This window comes from Amphibalanus amphitrite, unplaced genomic scaffold, assembly GCF_019059575.1.
Source record: "Amphibalanus amphitrite isolate SeventyFive unplaced genomic scaffold, NRLGWU_Aamphi_draft 001326F_arrow, whole genome shotgun sequence".
In the NCBI taxonomy this organism is placed as follows: Eukaryota; Metazoa; Arthropoda; class Thecostraca; order Balanomorpha; family Balanidae; genus Amphibalanus; species Amphibalanus amphitrite.
In genome coordinates, this window is record NW_024882819.1 from 3,089 (window position 1) to 18,332 (window position 15,244).

A 15,244-nucleotide genomic window follows, 5' to 3' on the forward strand; every position below is an offset into this window, starting at 1 on the left:
ACGGCCCAGTGTAATCGTTTACTGATGGAGTTGTATAGTTTTTGTTCAGGCTCCAGTAAAAAGAGGCGTGTATTGCATGCAGTGTGGATGCAACTTTCTGAGCGAAATTCATTAGCGCGGTGGTGGTGTGTTATATACCACAACTGCACCTGTGTCCGATTTTGATGGGCTGGCTAAATTTTGCCATCTAGATTCTCCCCTTACTCGAAATTGCCCGACCGTATGGTAGGGGTCGGGGTCTATGCACCAAGATCTAGGGCTCAGGCTCAGTAAATTTGTCTATTCAAACATTCCGGCTAAATTAATAGTAGAAAATCCCATCATATACCAGCAGCACCGTTTCTGGGCTGCATGCATTCACCTGCGCGTTTTTTCACAGACGAGCCGGAGTCTGCTCCGGCCCTCTCGGGTCAGCTGCCGTCGTACCGAATCGGAGACTGGCTGAGGGTCAACTGCAGCTCGGGCCCGGCCATGCCGCCTCCGGACCTCACCTGGTACATCAACGGGGAGCAGGTGCCGCCCCACCTGGTGCGCTCCTTCCGACTTCCAGCCACCGAGTACCTGGCCACGTCGGTACTCCAGCTGGTCTCAGAGGTGAGGGTGGGTGTGAAAGAGGTGAGAAGAGGTGCAAAGTGGGCAAGAAAGGGTGTGAATTGTGTATCTAAAACAGTAAGGAGAAAGTTCAAGATGATGTTGTACAGGTTGCGAAGAGGGGTACAAGAGGTGAGAGAGCTTGTAGAGAGAAGGTGCGGACCGTGCGGCCGATGTGAGAAGGATGTGGTTCGGGGGCGTGGTTCGTATGAGAGGAGTGGCAAGGAAAACTTTGGGAGTAAAAGGAGATGAGCAGGGTAATTGGCTACTGGAGCTGGGACAGTCTAGCAGTTAGTTTCCGGATATATCAATAGAAAATCACAATTCTAAAGAATAGGTAGTGATTGTCTAATTGAAAAGTCCCAACCTTCAGATAAGCAGCACACCGGTTTGTCTGAAGCATTAGACGATGCTGTAATTGGTCCCAGATGAATACGCTCCCTGAACGATGTTGTCGCTTTTTCATTTTGGGTTTATAACGACAGCATTGGCACACGTCGAACACGCGACATTTTCCGGGATGCTTCGCAGCACACTACTCGTAGTAGCATTGCAAATATGTTTTGGCCCCAGGCAGTACTGTTTTGACCAAAAGTACGAGCATGCATTATGGTGATGTTCATATAAGACACGTTTGCCGCGTTTGCCTTACGATACGTTAGTGGGGCCACAGCCCATCGAAGTCAGTTCGCGGCAGGTGGATTCAGTGCAAATCCAAACGTGCTCAGCACTATCAACAACTGCTTTGCAAGATCTCATTTGAATAATGTAGCGCCGTTACACAAAGGGTCAATACGTGAGCTCTAGATCTTCAATATCGAATGATAATTTTACCAGCTGCGGGCACGTTGAATGCCTCCTTTCCTCCCACCAGACCGCGATGACCTTTAACTTCAGTAGTCTGAGAGAATTTAGAGATCGAGTTTTCACAGCGTGGGCGGGCCCATGCTCTGGTTCTTTAGCGATGCAGTTTCGAGTTAGTCTAACTGTCTATTTTATAGCACCTGTGACCAATGTAATGTACGGGACATTAACACGCGCACTGCAGGGGGGGTTGTTTTCAACCCCCCCCCTGTGGTTTTTCGCAAATCGCGAGAAAACGGCGGCGCGTAGCGCCGCCAAATTTTGCATACCTGTTCTCCCAACTTTTGCACACCTTGAGTAAAAATTTTGACCCCAGGTGACCTATGGTCAGGTCACCAGGTCAGGTCAAGTGACCCTACCTCGAAACGTAAATTTCGAAGTTTGCAATCCCACCAAGCCCACAGTTGTTGAGATATGATCTTGAAACCCACAGGTAATAGTTAGGTCATCACGAGCTACAACTTGCATATCTCGGAATTTTTATATCGATGACCTAAGGTCAGGTCATTTTTGCGACCGGCCCATTATAAGTCAATGGGAGAAATTTCAACTTACTCTGAATGCCATCCTATGACTTCAATACGCTCAGGATCATAGTATTACAGGTCCCTGTTGGTGATTTCACCGAAACATATCACTTATGACCTTTGGAAGGTGATCTCCAGGTCATCTTAGGTCACCTGAGGTCACCAGCGGTTTTTCTTCAATAACTTGAGATTGAATAGAGATAGAGACTCCGTTCGACGTTTATCGTGTTTTTCTCGTCAATGCGGATCGAATGATATGCAACATGACCTATTTCGGTCAGGTCATGACCTTGACCTGAGGTCAATTTTTCAACTTGACCTTTCGAGGTCATATCATATATCATTCGATGCGCCTTGACGAGCTAAGAACGATGGCGTTCGAATCGATCCTCTGTCTTGTGTGCAAGACAAGTTATTCAAGAAAAACTACCGCGAAATTCCTGTTGTGAAAATCGTAACATTTTGTCTTCGGTGACCTCTGGTGACCTCGTTTTTGACCTGACCCAAAAATGATCTTAGTATTTCTTGTAGAACTCATCTCAACCTATCAAACGCCTTTTACCGCTTGTCGCTACGTTGCGCCGTTTTCGAGATCTCAGGGGGGGTTGTTTTCAACCCCCCCTGCAGTTCGTGTTCGGCTCAGACCCGCTGCAGTGCGCGTGTTAATGTAATCCGTAAATCGGTAAAACGGTACGGATAAGGCCGTTATGTGACGGATATTGCGGGGCTAAAAGACACCTCAACTTGGTAACGGTTCCTCTCGCGTATATAACACACAAGTCTGTAACACAAGTCTGATGGTTCGATTATGTCCTCCAAGAGAATAGGTAAATACCTACTGTCTGACGTCTCTTCGGCAGGTGCGGCACACGTTTTTCCGGGACGGAATAATGAACCTGAAATGTGTCAGCACCATCGGTGATCTCTATTGGAAGAGTAAAAAGACGCTGATCGCCCAGCTAGGCGATGTGAGCAGGGAGGCTCACAGTCAGCTTCATAACAAAACCGGTGAGAATGATTTCAGATTTATCAATGATCAGCAAAGGTGGGCAACTAGCATGTTCAAGATAGGGTGGCATGTAAAATATTGCTTCGGGAAAAGCCGGCAATGTATACGTTTCCATTTTCCTATTCTTATTCATTTTAGATAATAATGATGTTTACAATTAATAAAGCTTTTTGAGGGAGAGAAAAAAGGAGAGAAAGGAAGAGCGAGAAAATGCGTGGAGTAAAAGCGGATGGGTATTGGGTATGTATATTGCAGGTTTGCCGGCGGGACACTGCCACCGCTCGTGTCAAGCGGAGTTGTGTTTAGAGACAATGCCTGCTTTGTAGTGACATAAAACAATGACGATCCCCTTTAACCAGTGGTCCTCATACCGCAGCCGGGGTTCGAACCTCGTGGACCGTGCTGGGCGTCCTGGTCGTGCTGGCTGGGGTGGTCAACCAGCTGATTTGAGCTGCCGCAGCGCAGGGAAGACGAGCTGGCGCAGCTGAAAAGGAGTTGGCGAAGTTAAAGAGAAGCTGGCGAAGTTGAAGAGGAGCGCTCCAGAGGAACTAACACATTTCATAAAGCTAACGCAGATGGGTATACGTTGTCGCAAATGTGATCTAGAGTTGCACATTAGTACAGAGATGCACATGCACTGCATCTCTGTACGGAACTTGAACGACTTGGAATAGCTGTGAGCACCAGATAAGCTGGCGCAGTTCCGTGTCAAAGCTGCTGCAGCTCTGTGTCAGAGCTGGTGTAGCTCCGAATCAGGCCTGACGTAGCTCTGCGTCAAGCAAGCGCGGCTTTAGATGAGCTGCCCCACCGCGAGCTGGCGCAGCTCTCCCGAGCCGCCCCGCGGAGGTGGATGATCAGCGGTGCGCTGATGGGCCGGTGGCGGCTCCCATGTGCTCAACTGGTGACTGGTGCACCCCTGTGTCTGCCACACTGGCCCCGGATGGTGTAGGTGTGTGTCGCGGAAATTAGACGGATACGGGGACGGGTTCAAACGTTCGGCCGACGTAGTTGCTGTCGTCATAGAGATCTTATACATAGAGATGACATGCACTTAAAATCGTGGCGATTCAGTGGGTCTTTTTAAGCAACTTATTTTCAGCCAGTAGCGTGCCAATATGGCTGAGGCATTGTTAGTCTGAAGAAATCATTACGGAGCGAGCGAAGCGAGCGTAGTCTTTCGTAGATTAACGGAAATTTCTGAGTATGAGCGGCCGGCCGGCCGTGGTTACGCTTTTGCGAGGCTTATATCTCAGCAATCACTTGACCGATTTACATGCAATAATTTTTGTACGGTAGCTTCATTCCTTCTACCAAGTATTGGACTATTCTCGATGCATGTGGGTGACCGCTTATGCACGTGGCACGTGCAAAACGAAGAGGTGTCAGTTTTGTAATTGTTGCAATATCTTGGTAACTACTTGGCCGATTGCGCTGAAACATGGTATGTAGGTAGGCACCCACTAGGCAATGCATATCCATGTGCCACAGTTGGGGTGCTGCTGCACGTGCGCACGTGCAGGGGTCGATTCCAGATCTCGAGAACGGCTGAACCGATTGTGCTGAAATTTGGTACATGGTTAGGAACCAGTTAGCAGGGTGCCGTGAAAAGTCGGTTGGGACCCACTTCGCACGTGCGCACGTGCAGGGTGCCGCTTCCAGATCTCGAGAACGGCTAGGCCGATTGCGCTCAAATTTGGCACATCGCTAGGGAGCGGTTAGTAGGGTGCAGTGCACAAGTTAGTTGGAGGTGTCCCTGGCAATTTCACTTGTCCAAGGCCCACCCTCTCGCTCGTTCTGTTGGTCGCCTCAAAAGGCGTTTTACTGGTTAAAAATATTGCTGTTCTTTCCTCGCTGATTTCATTCCTGAGGTGAGCACTGAAATTGGTAGCATGATTTCATTTTGTGTTTTTATTGAATTCCTTAAAAGCTCGCCTAAAAACATTTTCTCTCATTCAGGCTCTCATCAACCGGGCAGGCGGTGGACCTCCCGGCCACCTTCCGCGCGGTGGGGGAGGCATTTTTTTGTCCCCCTCCCGTATCTCCGAAACTACTGGACGGATCCGTAACATTCAAACGATGCTCGATAGCCCTGTCAAATTTGTCGACGGAACTCCAATTTCATTGACCTCGGGGTCACCGACGACGTCACAGGTCAGGTCAAAGATAAATGTTTCGCCGTTCACAGGTCTTCTAGGGAATGCGCTATAACAAAGAGTAAAACGCATTTTGTCGAAAATCAGCAATAGGGCGTACGTTGCCTAGTTACGAGCGAGCGAGCGCAGCGAGCGAAGCGAAGTCTTTTCAATATAACGGAAAAATCTCAGTATGAGCGGCCCGGCCCGGCCTGTAACGCTTTTGAGAGGCTTATATCTCAGCAACCGCTGGACCGATTAGCCTGCGGTCTTTTTTGCTGGGTAGCCCCATCCCTTCTACCCCGTAATTGACTACTTTTGATACATCTCAGTGACCGTCGTGGCACGTGCCACATGAAAAGTCAAGGGTGTTCAAGCAGTTTTGCAAAAGTAATTATTTTGAGAGGCCCATATCTCAGCAGCGGCTTAAGCGATTGTCTTGCGGTAATTTTTATAGGGTAGCTGCATCCCTTCTACTAAAGGTCGGATACTCTTGATCTATGTGAGTGACCCCCACTGCACGTGCAAAATGCAAAAAGAAGAGGTGCCAAATTTGTTCCCATTTCAGTAACTCGGTAATTACTGGGGCGATCACGCTGAAACTTGGCATACAGGTAGGCACCCACCAGGCAATACATTCCCATGTGTTGCGGTTAGGGTGCTACTGCACGTGCGCACGTGCAGGGGGCGTTTCCAGATCTCGAGAACGGCTGGGCCGATTGCGCTCAAATTTGGTACACCGCTAGCGACCGGTTAGAAGGGTGCTTTGAACAAGCCCGTTGGAAGTACCCTGTCGCCCTTCCGCACGTGCAGGGCTCACTATCTCGCTCGCTCGTTCTTCGCCCAAAAGGCGTTTTACTGGTATGTATATATGTTGCTATTAGAGGTCACTGATAATACCCTCTCGCTCGTTCTGTTGGTCGCCTCAAAAGGCGTTTTACTGGTTAAAAATATTGCTGTTCTTTCCTCGCTGATTTCATTCCTGAGGTGAGCACTGAAATTGGTAGCATGATTTCATTTTGTGGTGTCAGGTCACAGGTCACAGGTCAGGTCACCAAGGGTCAGCACATGAACCCAACTTTACTTGGGTTGTGCTATGCATGTTTTATGGCCCCTCGACATGGTCCCCCCAAAAAAGTCACAGGTCTAAGGTCATTTGGGTCAGGTTCATGGAATTTTCAGGGTAGGTTTCTTGAGATTTGGTCAAGTTTGGCGCTTTCGGTCAACCGTCGTGAAAACGGCTGTTCTGAACCTTTCTGAGGACGGTGCAAGCTCAAATATACATATGTTACATTTTCCCATTCAATGATACATTAACCCTCCCCGGACCTATTGGTTTTCTACATACGCGCCGTCCGAGGGGGGGGGGGGGTACGATTTCCCTCGCCATTTCGCCCCTGATGAAGCTAGTAGTGATGTCAATTTCAGAAAACATATGTCCAATGTCCGTCCAATGTCCAATACTTACGTCGACTGTCCGTCCAAAAATGTCCAAGCCAGCCATTTGTCCAAAGATGTCCGACATCTACGCAATACTTTACACTCAACACCGTTAATTAATTTGCTTTTAATGTATCGTTACCAGCTCAAAAGTGGTAATCATATCGAAAGCTGAGCTTTCTAATAGCCAATCAATGTTTAACACGATTACTTTATAAGAATGTTGAGGTGTAGCAAGCGATTGTCCAAAGTTGTCCAAAGTCTGCTGTCATTGTCCAACCGAATTCCGAATTGGACATTGGACAAAATCGGAATTCCGAAGATTCAAGTTCCGATTGACACCACTAGAAGCTAGAGCGTCGCGGAAAAAAAAATAAGCGCGTGCGCCGTTGCAAGACGCAGCGAACCCGATTTTAAGGTCTCAGGTCAACCGGTGCCCTCTGAGGTCAGGTCAAGTGACCAAGGGCAAGGGTTCAGTTTTTCATAACTTCGCAAAAAACGGTCGGAGAGCCGCGATTTTGGCATCATCGTGTTCACCTCGCTCAGGCGCGTCGAATGGTGTACTTTTTGTTCGGGTGAGGTCAACTTGAGGTGTTAACCTCGGGTCAAGGGCAGGTCAGCGCCCCCAGATCACGAAGATGATTGAAAGAGGTCATGTTACATATTACTCGAATCGGCAGGTCTTCCTGAGTTTTTTTTGGTGGCCTTCCCGACTCGCTAACTCAATTTGATGGGGAGTTATTGATGAAAAACTCTAATGACCCAAGTGACCATAAATGACGTCAAAGAATGTCAACAATGCAAAAGTGAAGAATCGGACGTTGCAAGGCGTGCAAGAAATCACGATTCCATGTGCTGGAGACAGTTTGAGATAGTTCTCGGCGCTAACATAGCAGTTTTCATTTTTCCCCATTGAGTTATACCTAATGGTGATTATTGGTGAGGTCACGTGGCCGACCTGACCTCATGTGATTTTTAGGGAAAATCCGAGATATACAAGCTGGGAGACCTCTGGAGGATACTACATCCTGTATGTAAGTTTCATCTCCCTGTGAAAGTTCCTCTGGCACTGACGGCGTTGCGAAGTTGCGACGTCTGAGGACTGTGCAGAGGTTCACTTATGACGTCACAGGTCAGTGACCTGACCTGACCTGAAAATGCGGTTGGTGTCGCAAAATGCGGCTTGGATCAAAGGTCAGGTAGGTATGCCAAGTTTCAGCTCTCTATCGCCGGCGTGTTCGGAGCTATCGTGAAAAACCCTATGGGGGGCGGCACCCCCCCCCCCCTCGGCCGGCGAGGGTAAATGATACATGTAGTGCCTGATACGAGCATAAGGTTAAAACATGCCTAATTTCATTTCAATAATAACGCTCGAAAGCGTCACAGCTAGACAAAAAAGAAAAGTACTTTAAATAAGTACTTTTTACTGTACTTAAAAATAAGCGGATGTGAACACAATCTCCTTGACCGAATCCTTACAAAATGCAAGTCACGGGCCATGGCACCCCAGAAAACCTTGCTTAAAAAGACCCACTGAATCGCCACGAAATCAAGTGCTTTAACATAGGCGTGTCATCTCTATGTATATAAGATCTCTATGGCTGTCGTGGCTATAGCGTTCAGTGAATCGGAGATACAAAAATGTAAATATAATGTGTTGGGCGTTGTTATCATATTCATTAAATGTTGTTTACGATATACGGTGCAATAAACACTATTCAATTGAAAATAGCGTGTTATACTCGTAGATAGTGTCAAAACATTACATTCAAAAAGTGCGTGACTGGACGGCGGGCAGGAGAGCTAAAAAATTGACTAAAACATTGCATAATGCACCGAAAATGCGTAAGCATTACGCAGCTAACAATATTGTGATGACATCCTCGTAGAACTTTTCCCGTACATCAGAATAAACGACGGTGTCCACTGTCCTACCCAGAGTAAGATATCAGCCGCTGATGAAACGACACGCCTTTAATCAAAGCTGATCTGTCGTCGCTACTACAGGCGAATAAGAACAAAAACTGATCAAAGAAAAGGTGGCACGCGCCTCAGAAGCTTTCTTAGTGCCGCTGGAGATTTGTATCAGCTAGCTCAAAAACTTCAACAACACGTGTTTGGCTGTCAGAAATGTCACATTTGAATTCCGGACACAATCGGTGACACACAATGCTGGGGATAAGGGGATGGGTGGGACCAGCAGTGCCAGTCTCGGTGTCCTTCCTTCGGTGGCACTCTGCCTGCACGCTGCGTGAGGACTGATGAGAGTGGCAGCGCGTCTTGTCTTTCCGAGACTCAGCTCTAAACGCTTGATTCTGCCAAGGACTGATTGTACTTAATATTTATATCGCGCGGTGCTCGAAACCTCTCAATTTTTTTCAAGCTATGAATTGACTCATTTTGGGAATAAGTTTTTGTTTGCCATATGCAGTTATTCAATGCTTTATCGAATTATATAAGCCGATAGCATATATCAACACAGGTCAAATATAGAGAGAACCTGTTAAACCTCGTCGTCCGGTATGGCACTGCGCCACCTGTCTCTGGTGCGCTGGGGTTCGTCTCGCTGCGTTCACGCGCCACAGACAGAGGCCCTAACGAGCCGCTTCTCCGGGTGCGCCGCCCGCCGCCGCTGCGCCATTCGCCGCCGCCCCAGAGACAATGGCGGCAATCTGCGACCGGCCGCGCCGGGGCGTGAATGTTCTGACGAGTCGCCTGTTGATGTTGGCGCAGCGATTACTGGCTGAGCGAACGTGGCCGTGGAAAGACTAGTGCTGCGCTGACTTTTACCGGTCATCTGAGTACATACAGGTCGGGAATGAGAGGTTATTAGATTTGATGTTAGCAAGTGGAAGATGACGGCGGAGACGACCATTGGAGATGACTCAGCGCTGACCGGTCGCTGCAGCATTGAGTCCGTTGATATTTCTATTCATTTGAAAGCGCTATAGACGCACAGCTGCCTAACTATTGCATTGCTATTGAACGGTCTTTAGAATCATGGGGCATTCAGTCTACTGGATGGTACACATTAGCTGCCTAGCCTGCCTTCGAGGTACGCACATTTGAGTGCATTCTGCTTGATAGACGCCCGAGAGTTTTAAACGACGGGTCGTTTCATTATGTAACCATTATGTAACTTACTTTAATTAGATGTTGTAAAAGTTTTGTTTCATGCTCAAAGATCATCGCAAGTGGATCTATCACGAGTCGGGATTGTGTCGTGCATCTGAGTCTTCAATCGTTTTTTGGTCATATCTAGTCGCAAGGTAATTATAAAAAATACGCTGAAATTCAATGTTGGTTCAATATAGTGTTTATTGTAAACAGGAACTCTTTTAACCAAGATCAGACGTAACCGTCATTTATCAAATAGGCGCCCAACTTTTAGCAGCATTCGTCTTTGGAAAATCTCCACCCGTCACCAAGTTGAGACACTCACCAGTTCCGTTTGGGCACATCGTGTTTAAAAAACGGAGCGGTAGCATTAGCACCAACCGCCGAAACAGCTAACTAACTACTTCAAAACTTCACAAGTCGGTATGTTTACGAGAAACACGGCTCCGAAAATATCCCACTTGTCGCCCCCATTTCTCCAACTTCTCCCCTGCCCCGCCGAGTGTCCAAAAGGTCGTCGCTTTGAAGTCGCGGACAGGCTCCCCTGACCTTTCACATCGTAAAGAACGCCGGGACGTCATAGCTCGCGTCACCGAAGGTCAAGTAAAAACGGAACAAAGAACACGGATTGTCAGCTTCGGGTAGGCCGGCTTTCTGCTAGAGCGACCAGTCTCCAGGAGCTCAGAGAGGAGTCTCTCAGGCGCGGGCAGTCGGCGACCTGCTGTATCGACCTTTGCACCGGTGCCGGCGGCGGATCGGGACGGATCGGGACGCGCGCTGGTGCCCAGACCGACTCGGCGACGGTCGTGGCGCACCCGCGACAAATCCGAGCCGCGCCGCAAATCCGACAGCCGCTGCCGCCGGTCGGTCGGTAATGGCTCTGCCCAGGATGGATTTGTTGGACTGGTGACGTCCGCCCGTGTCCGTGAGTGGACAGGTCGGTCACAAATGTGACTGGCATTGAACATCAGTGATTGATGATACATCCCTGTGGCGGATGTGCGTTTAATTAAGCAAACTAAAAGGTCAAAGATAACGATAAATAATTAACAGCCACGCTGACGGACAGACATGCAATAAGGCATTTGAAACACATTTATTGCGAGACTGGTCAAACCAACGCAAAATCGCGACGCAAATACTCTTGGCTTTCCACGGCTAGCCTGGCCCTGGAATATTACTGCAGACGCGCACTGAGTGCCTTTAACACCAACGTTATAGTAGAGGTGAGCTTACGACGAATATGTATATGTGTCGGCCTGTTGGGCGATGATCTTAGCGTGGCTCGCATCACTCATGTTCTCACACATCATCGAATTTGCATGATCGCAATTCGCATCACATCAATATCACAAACGACTGATGATATTTATATTTATCTGCCTTATATCTGGTTTACAAATAGTTTTGTCATGAAAGGCATTTCGTTTCCCTCTCCTCCCTCGCCATCGTGTTCAGATTAGCTGGGCGGAACGTACTCCAGCTGGAAGTCAAACCGGACGCAGCCGAGCAAAGTCTCCGGCGCAGACTTGGAGTACAGTGTCACGTTGCCATGGTAACCGCCCTGGAAATAAAAATGTTGCTTATAGGTATGACATAATGTAAATTATGTGTAATAAATATTACGTCATGATGATCATTATGACGATCTCTGGGGTTTGCAATGCGTAGTGTGCTAAGCAGAAAAGATATTAGTAGGTACTACGGATCGAACCAGATTTCTCAGTTTACCTTCGATGCCAAAAAGCTTCTTATGCAGATTTCTTCAATTTTGGTGTATTCACCTAGCTGGGAACTGAATTTACGCTTGAAAACTGAAGCTTGAAAATCGGCTCGCTAAGTAACCCCGTCATTTTTGAGATCCCAATGTGCGTGCCCCGGATAATTTTCTGCCATCCTTACGGCGATGACGGAGTCGATTGCCTCTCCGAGGTCGGGCAGTGTCAGCGTGAAGCCATCCGACTGGTAGTGGCCGGCCAGCAGGCTGCACGAGCACGGCACCTCCGGCGGGAACAGAGGACAGAACGCCTCCGGGTACTGGGTGATGTACGCGCACATGTCGACCTCACTGCAGAGAAGTGGGGAGGGTGGACGATTGTCAGCGGAGAGCGACCAGCCAGGGACATGGTCCAATGGGACCCACCGGTCGCTGTGGCTGACGCATGCTCTTCATAGCTTTTGATACGATGGTCAATGGTCAAGACGTTAAACAGTGAGTCTTTTTATTACTTATCCAGAGAAATAAAACTAATATCCATGTAGGAAATACCAACAGTGATGAAATAAGACAGCAAAATTAACAAAAATTAAATTAATAAATAACCACCACCCTTGATATAGAAGAAAATATAAATAGGTGGTTGAATTTCTTCGCTAGTGGACGCTATATCTGCTCCGATTTCACTGTAAGCGGCTCACCAGCTGCCGAGGCCGTTCAAGCAAGGCACCTCGATGTCGAATGGGTCCTCCTTGATAACCTCCACCATAATCATCATATCGGCCGGCCAGTCGGCGGTCAGGTCACCCTGGAACTTGAGCGTCATCGGGCCCGGCACGATGACCGGGTCGGGCGTGACGCTGGCATCGTGGAACACTGCGTTCGGGGTCAGTCCTGCCGGCAAGAGGTCACAGGTCAGGTCACAAGTCCCGTCACAGGTCAGGTCAATGGTCACATCACACATCAGATCACATGCCAGGTCAGAGGTCAGGTCACAAGTCAATATGCTTGACTCGCCATGTCATGAGGCTAGACGGAGAGCCGGATGACAAAGATCACTCGGTAGACTGTATCTTAGGTCAAACAATGGGACAATGACACACAAAAGTGGCTTATCTTTCAAGAGTTTGCCTGTAGTTTAAGGCTGATTTGGCAGCATTATTGAAAATGACAAGAAACAGCCTACATTGGCTAATCACATTGATTGATCGGACCTTTATCTGTCCTCAGAAAATGCCTGAAATCGCCCATGTCGTAAATTCTGTGATACAATGGAGCCCGGCCATGAAAGGAAAACTGCTCCGGCCTCCGAATATTACCGAAGCTAGCTCGGTCGCCGGTCTAAGCGGGAGAGGGGTGAATCTGAAAGAAGGTATACATTTGGCTCATTGAAATCCCGTAAGAATTTATGGAATACCTGAAAGTTGCCTGTAAGACTGAGTGTTGTCTTGCAGCTGATACGAGTTATGTGTGTGTTTCAACCGTCATCAGTGATGACATGACATACGAGTACAATTAATATCTGACGGTTGCCACTTCATTAAATTCAACAGCCCATTACGGTTTAGCGCTGGCGATAGACTTCATCGAAATATCGAATATCGCATAATGATCTGCTTTAGCTAAACTCCGTCTAAGAGCACCTAAAGCGTTTGCCTCTTCTCGAAAACGTATGCCTCAATGTGCAGAATTTACCAGTCACAAATCTGGCTAATTAGTCACTACATTCCATTGATCAAACTCAACCAAGTGTTCAGCCCCCCCCCCTAAATCTCGACTTCACTTACCACAGTCCTGGATGGTGTTGGCCGCTGCCAGGCTGACCAGGACCGCAAGCACTGCCAGAGTACGCATGTCGACAGACTGTGACTAGTCGGCGGTGAGAGTCCGTGACTCCGACTCCGTGAACTCCGACTCTGGCTCTGACTCGCTGAGTGGCGGCGGCCGCCGCTGTTATAGCCAGGTGCCCGTGAGACGTGCACAGCTGGTGTCGGACACGAGCGCACAGACCCGACAGCTCAGAGTGGCCTGACAGAAGGCACAGGAACAAAAACGGAAGTGGAGGTGGCGTTTTGGGAAAAAGTGTCACCTAGGTTACAGATGATGCAGCATTTCGGCGACGACTGATGTCGTTACGTCACTGATTGGAGGTTTTGGTTAGGTGTTATTGAAATTATCATGACGAGGCCCGGTTTACTTCTGGTTCGCGTTGTTCGAAATATCCGTAGTTACAAATGTGAATTCTCCAAGAGATCAAAAGATACAGATATTAAAATGACTATTTTCGAAACATGAAATGAGATGCCGTCACTGCAAAAAAAAACAATAGCAGTACGACAGCAAAACGTATTACGGACTTAAAAAAGGCTTAATAACGTAAAAACAATTATCTCGCATACAAGACAACGTTGTAAAAAGTGTGTAGACAGTAGAAGCTTGATAAGTCAAAATATGCGACCGAACATACGCCAAAGTTCTTAGTTCTAATTTGAGCGGATTACTGGCACACTCAAAGCACTTTCAGAGCGTGAATTTGAGATAGGCACTTGGCAATGTATGGTAGGCCGCGTGAGCGTCCGTCTCTTGCTTGTTTTACTTTTTGTGGGTTTGTTACTTTTCAGGGATATTCACAAATGCATCGCTGTATCCACTGATTGTTCGACGACCAGCCAAAGACGACAGATATTGGAAAAAATACAAGGTGAAAATGCATCTACGAAACAAAACACGTACCGAATACTTATAGAACGTTCACTGGCAGTCAAGTCACATATTCTCTTCGCCAAAGTGGTGCAAGTGTCATTTCGATGATAATGTCTCCCTACCAATTATTTTTGAAGATCGCAAGCCCGGCCACTTCTATGAAGGGATTGTCAAAAAATGGTTGTAGCCAGGGATGCGGAGCCGTGAAAATTTCAGACGGCTCCGGCTCCGGCTCCGGCTCCGGAGAAAAAAAAACGGTTCCAGCTCCGGCTCCGGCTCCGGAGAAAAAAATCGGTTCCAGCTCCGGCTCCGGCTCCGGGTGAGATGTCATGGCGGCTCCGGCTCCGGCTCCGGCTCTAAGTGAAATGGTCCGGCTCCGGCGACTCCGGCTCCGTCTCCGGCTCCGACTCAGTACATCCCCTATGCGCAGGGATGCGGAGCCGTGGAAATTTCAGACAGCTCCGGCTCCGGCTCTGGCTTCGGAGAAAAAATCGGCTCCGGCTCCGGCTTCGGCTCCGGGCAAAATGTGCCGGCTCCAGCGGCTCCGGCTCTAGCTCCGGCTCCGGCTCCGCACCCCTGGTTGTAGCATAATGGTTCGAGACGTGCTCCTTACTATTGATTTGCTTTAACTAAACCCTGCCTCCCTAAAAAAGTAAAACCAAATACAAGTTAGATACCAACTGTTACTTGAGCAAAAATTAAAAACAAATAATTTTGAAAAACAGCGCCAAGTATTCCGGCCACCACATATGTGTGTATGTGTATGTGTGCAGCGTGCTATGTGCCTTGCCAGGAAGTGACTCCAATCTGTGCAGATAACTTTGCCTTCAGCACCTGCATATTCTCACTGCAGCGTGTCTTACTGGTGAGATACTGTGTGGCAGACTTATACAATGGCAGGCCGTTTACATAATGGCACTTCCTGCGCGTTGTTATGAAATAAATTCAAATGATTGATTTTATTTTCAAGCAGTCAGTAGGTATTCAAGGTCCTCTAGAAAAACGTAAAGTGTAATTTTAACTGTTCTGTACCAATGACACACTTTATTCTGTTCGCTTATCTAAACGATATGTTTATGAAGGTAAATCCATTGTGTCCAGTTCAATTATGCCGCAGAAAATGTTCGGTCACTGGAGCGTTTCC

At 48.0% G+C, this 15,244-nt stretch overlaps 2 protein-coding genes across 2 annotated transcripts; one reads left to right on the top strand and one right to left on the bottom strand.

The window, feature by feature from the left end:
* Positions 1–379: 379 nt before the first annotated feature.
* On the top strand, positions 380–4,151 carry LOC122372172 (the record flags this gene model as incomplete). Its single annotated transcript, XM_043349066.1, has 3 exons — positions 380–594; positions 2,843–2,990; positions 3,368–4,151. Coding segments are annotated over 3 exons (437 nt in total), but the record flags the coding sequence as incomplete, so codon positions are not given.
* A 6,606-nt stretch (positions 4,152–10,757) lies between these two features.
* On the bottom strand, positions 10,758–13,341 carry LOC122372179 (ganglioside GM2 activator-like). Its single transcript, XM_043349074.1, has 4 exons — positions 13,185–13,341; positions 12,099–12,291; positions 11,583–11,748; positions 10,758–11,244 (listed from the first exon to the last, which is right to left on the bottom strand). The coding sequence occupies exons 1-4, from the start codon at positions 13,249–13,251 to the stop codon at positions 11,140–11,142; spliced, it is 531 nt and encodes a 176-aa protein (XP_043205009.1). The 5' UTR covers positions 13,252–13,341; the 3' UTR covers positions 10,758–11,139.
* Positions 13,342–15,244: the final 1,903 nt, after the last annotated feature.

What these genes read in the sequence shown, in the direction of transcription:
- LOC122372179 (XM_043349074.1), bottom strand. Translation starts at nt 13,251, where the DNA reads ATGCGTACTCTGGCAGTGCTTGCGGTCCTGGTCAGCCTGGCAGCGGCC. An exon ending in CAACACCATCCAGGACTGTG is followed by an intron (nt 12,292 to 13,184) that starts GTAAGTGAAGTC and finishes TCTTGCCGGCAG; the next exon opens with GACTGACCCCGAACGCAGTG. An exon ending in TTGAACGGCCTCGGCAGCTG is followed by an intron (nt 11,749 to 12,098) that starts GTGAGCCGCTTA and finishes ACTTCTCTGCAG; the next exon opens with TGAGGTCGACATGTGCGCGT.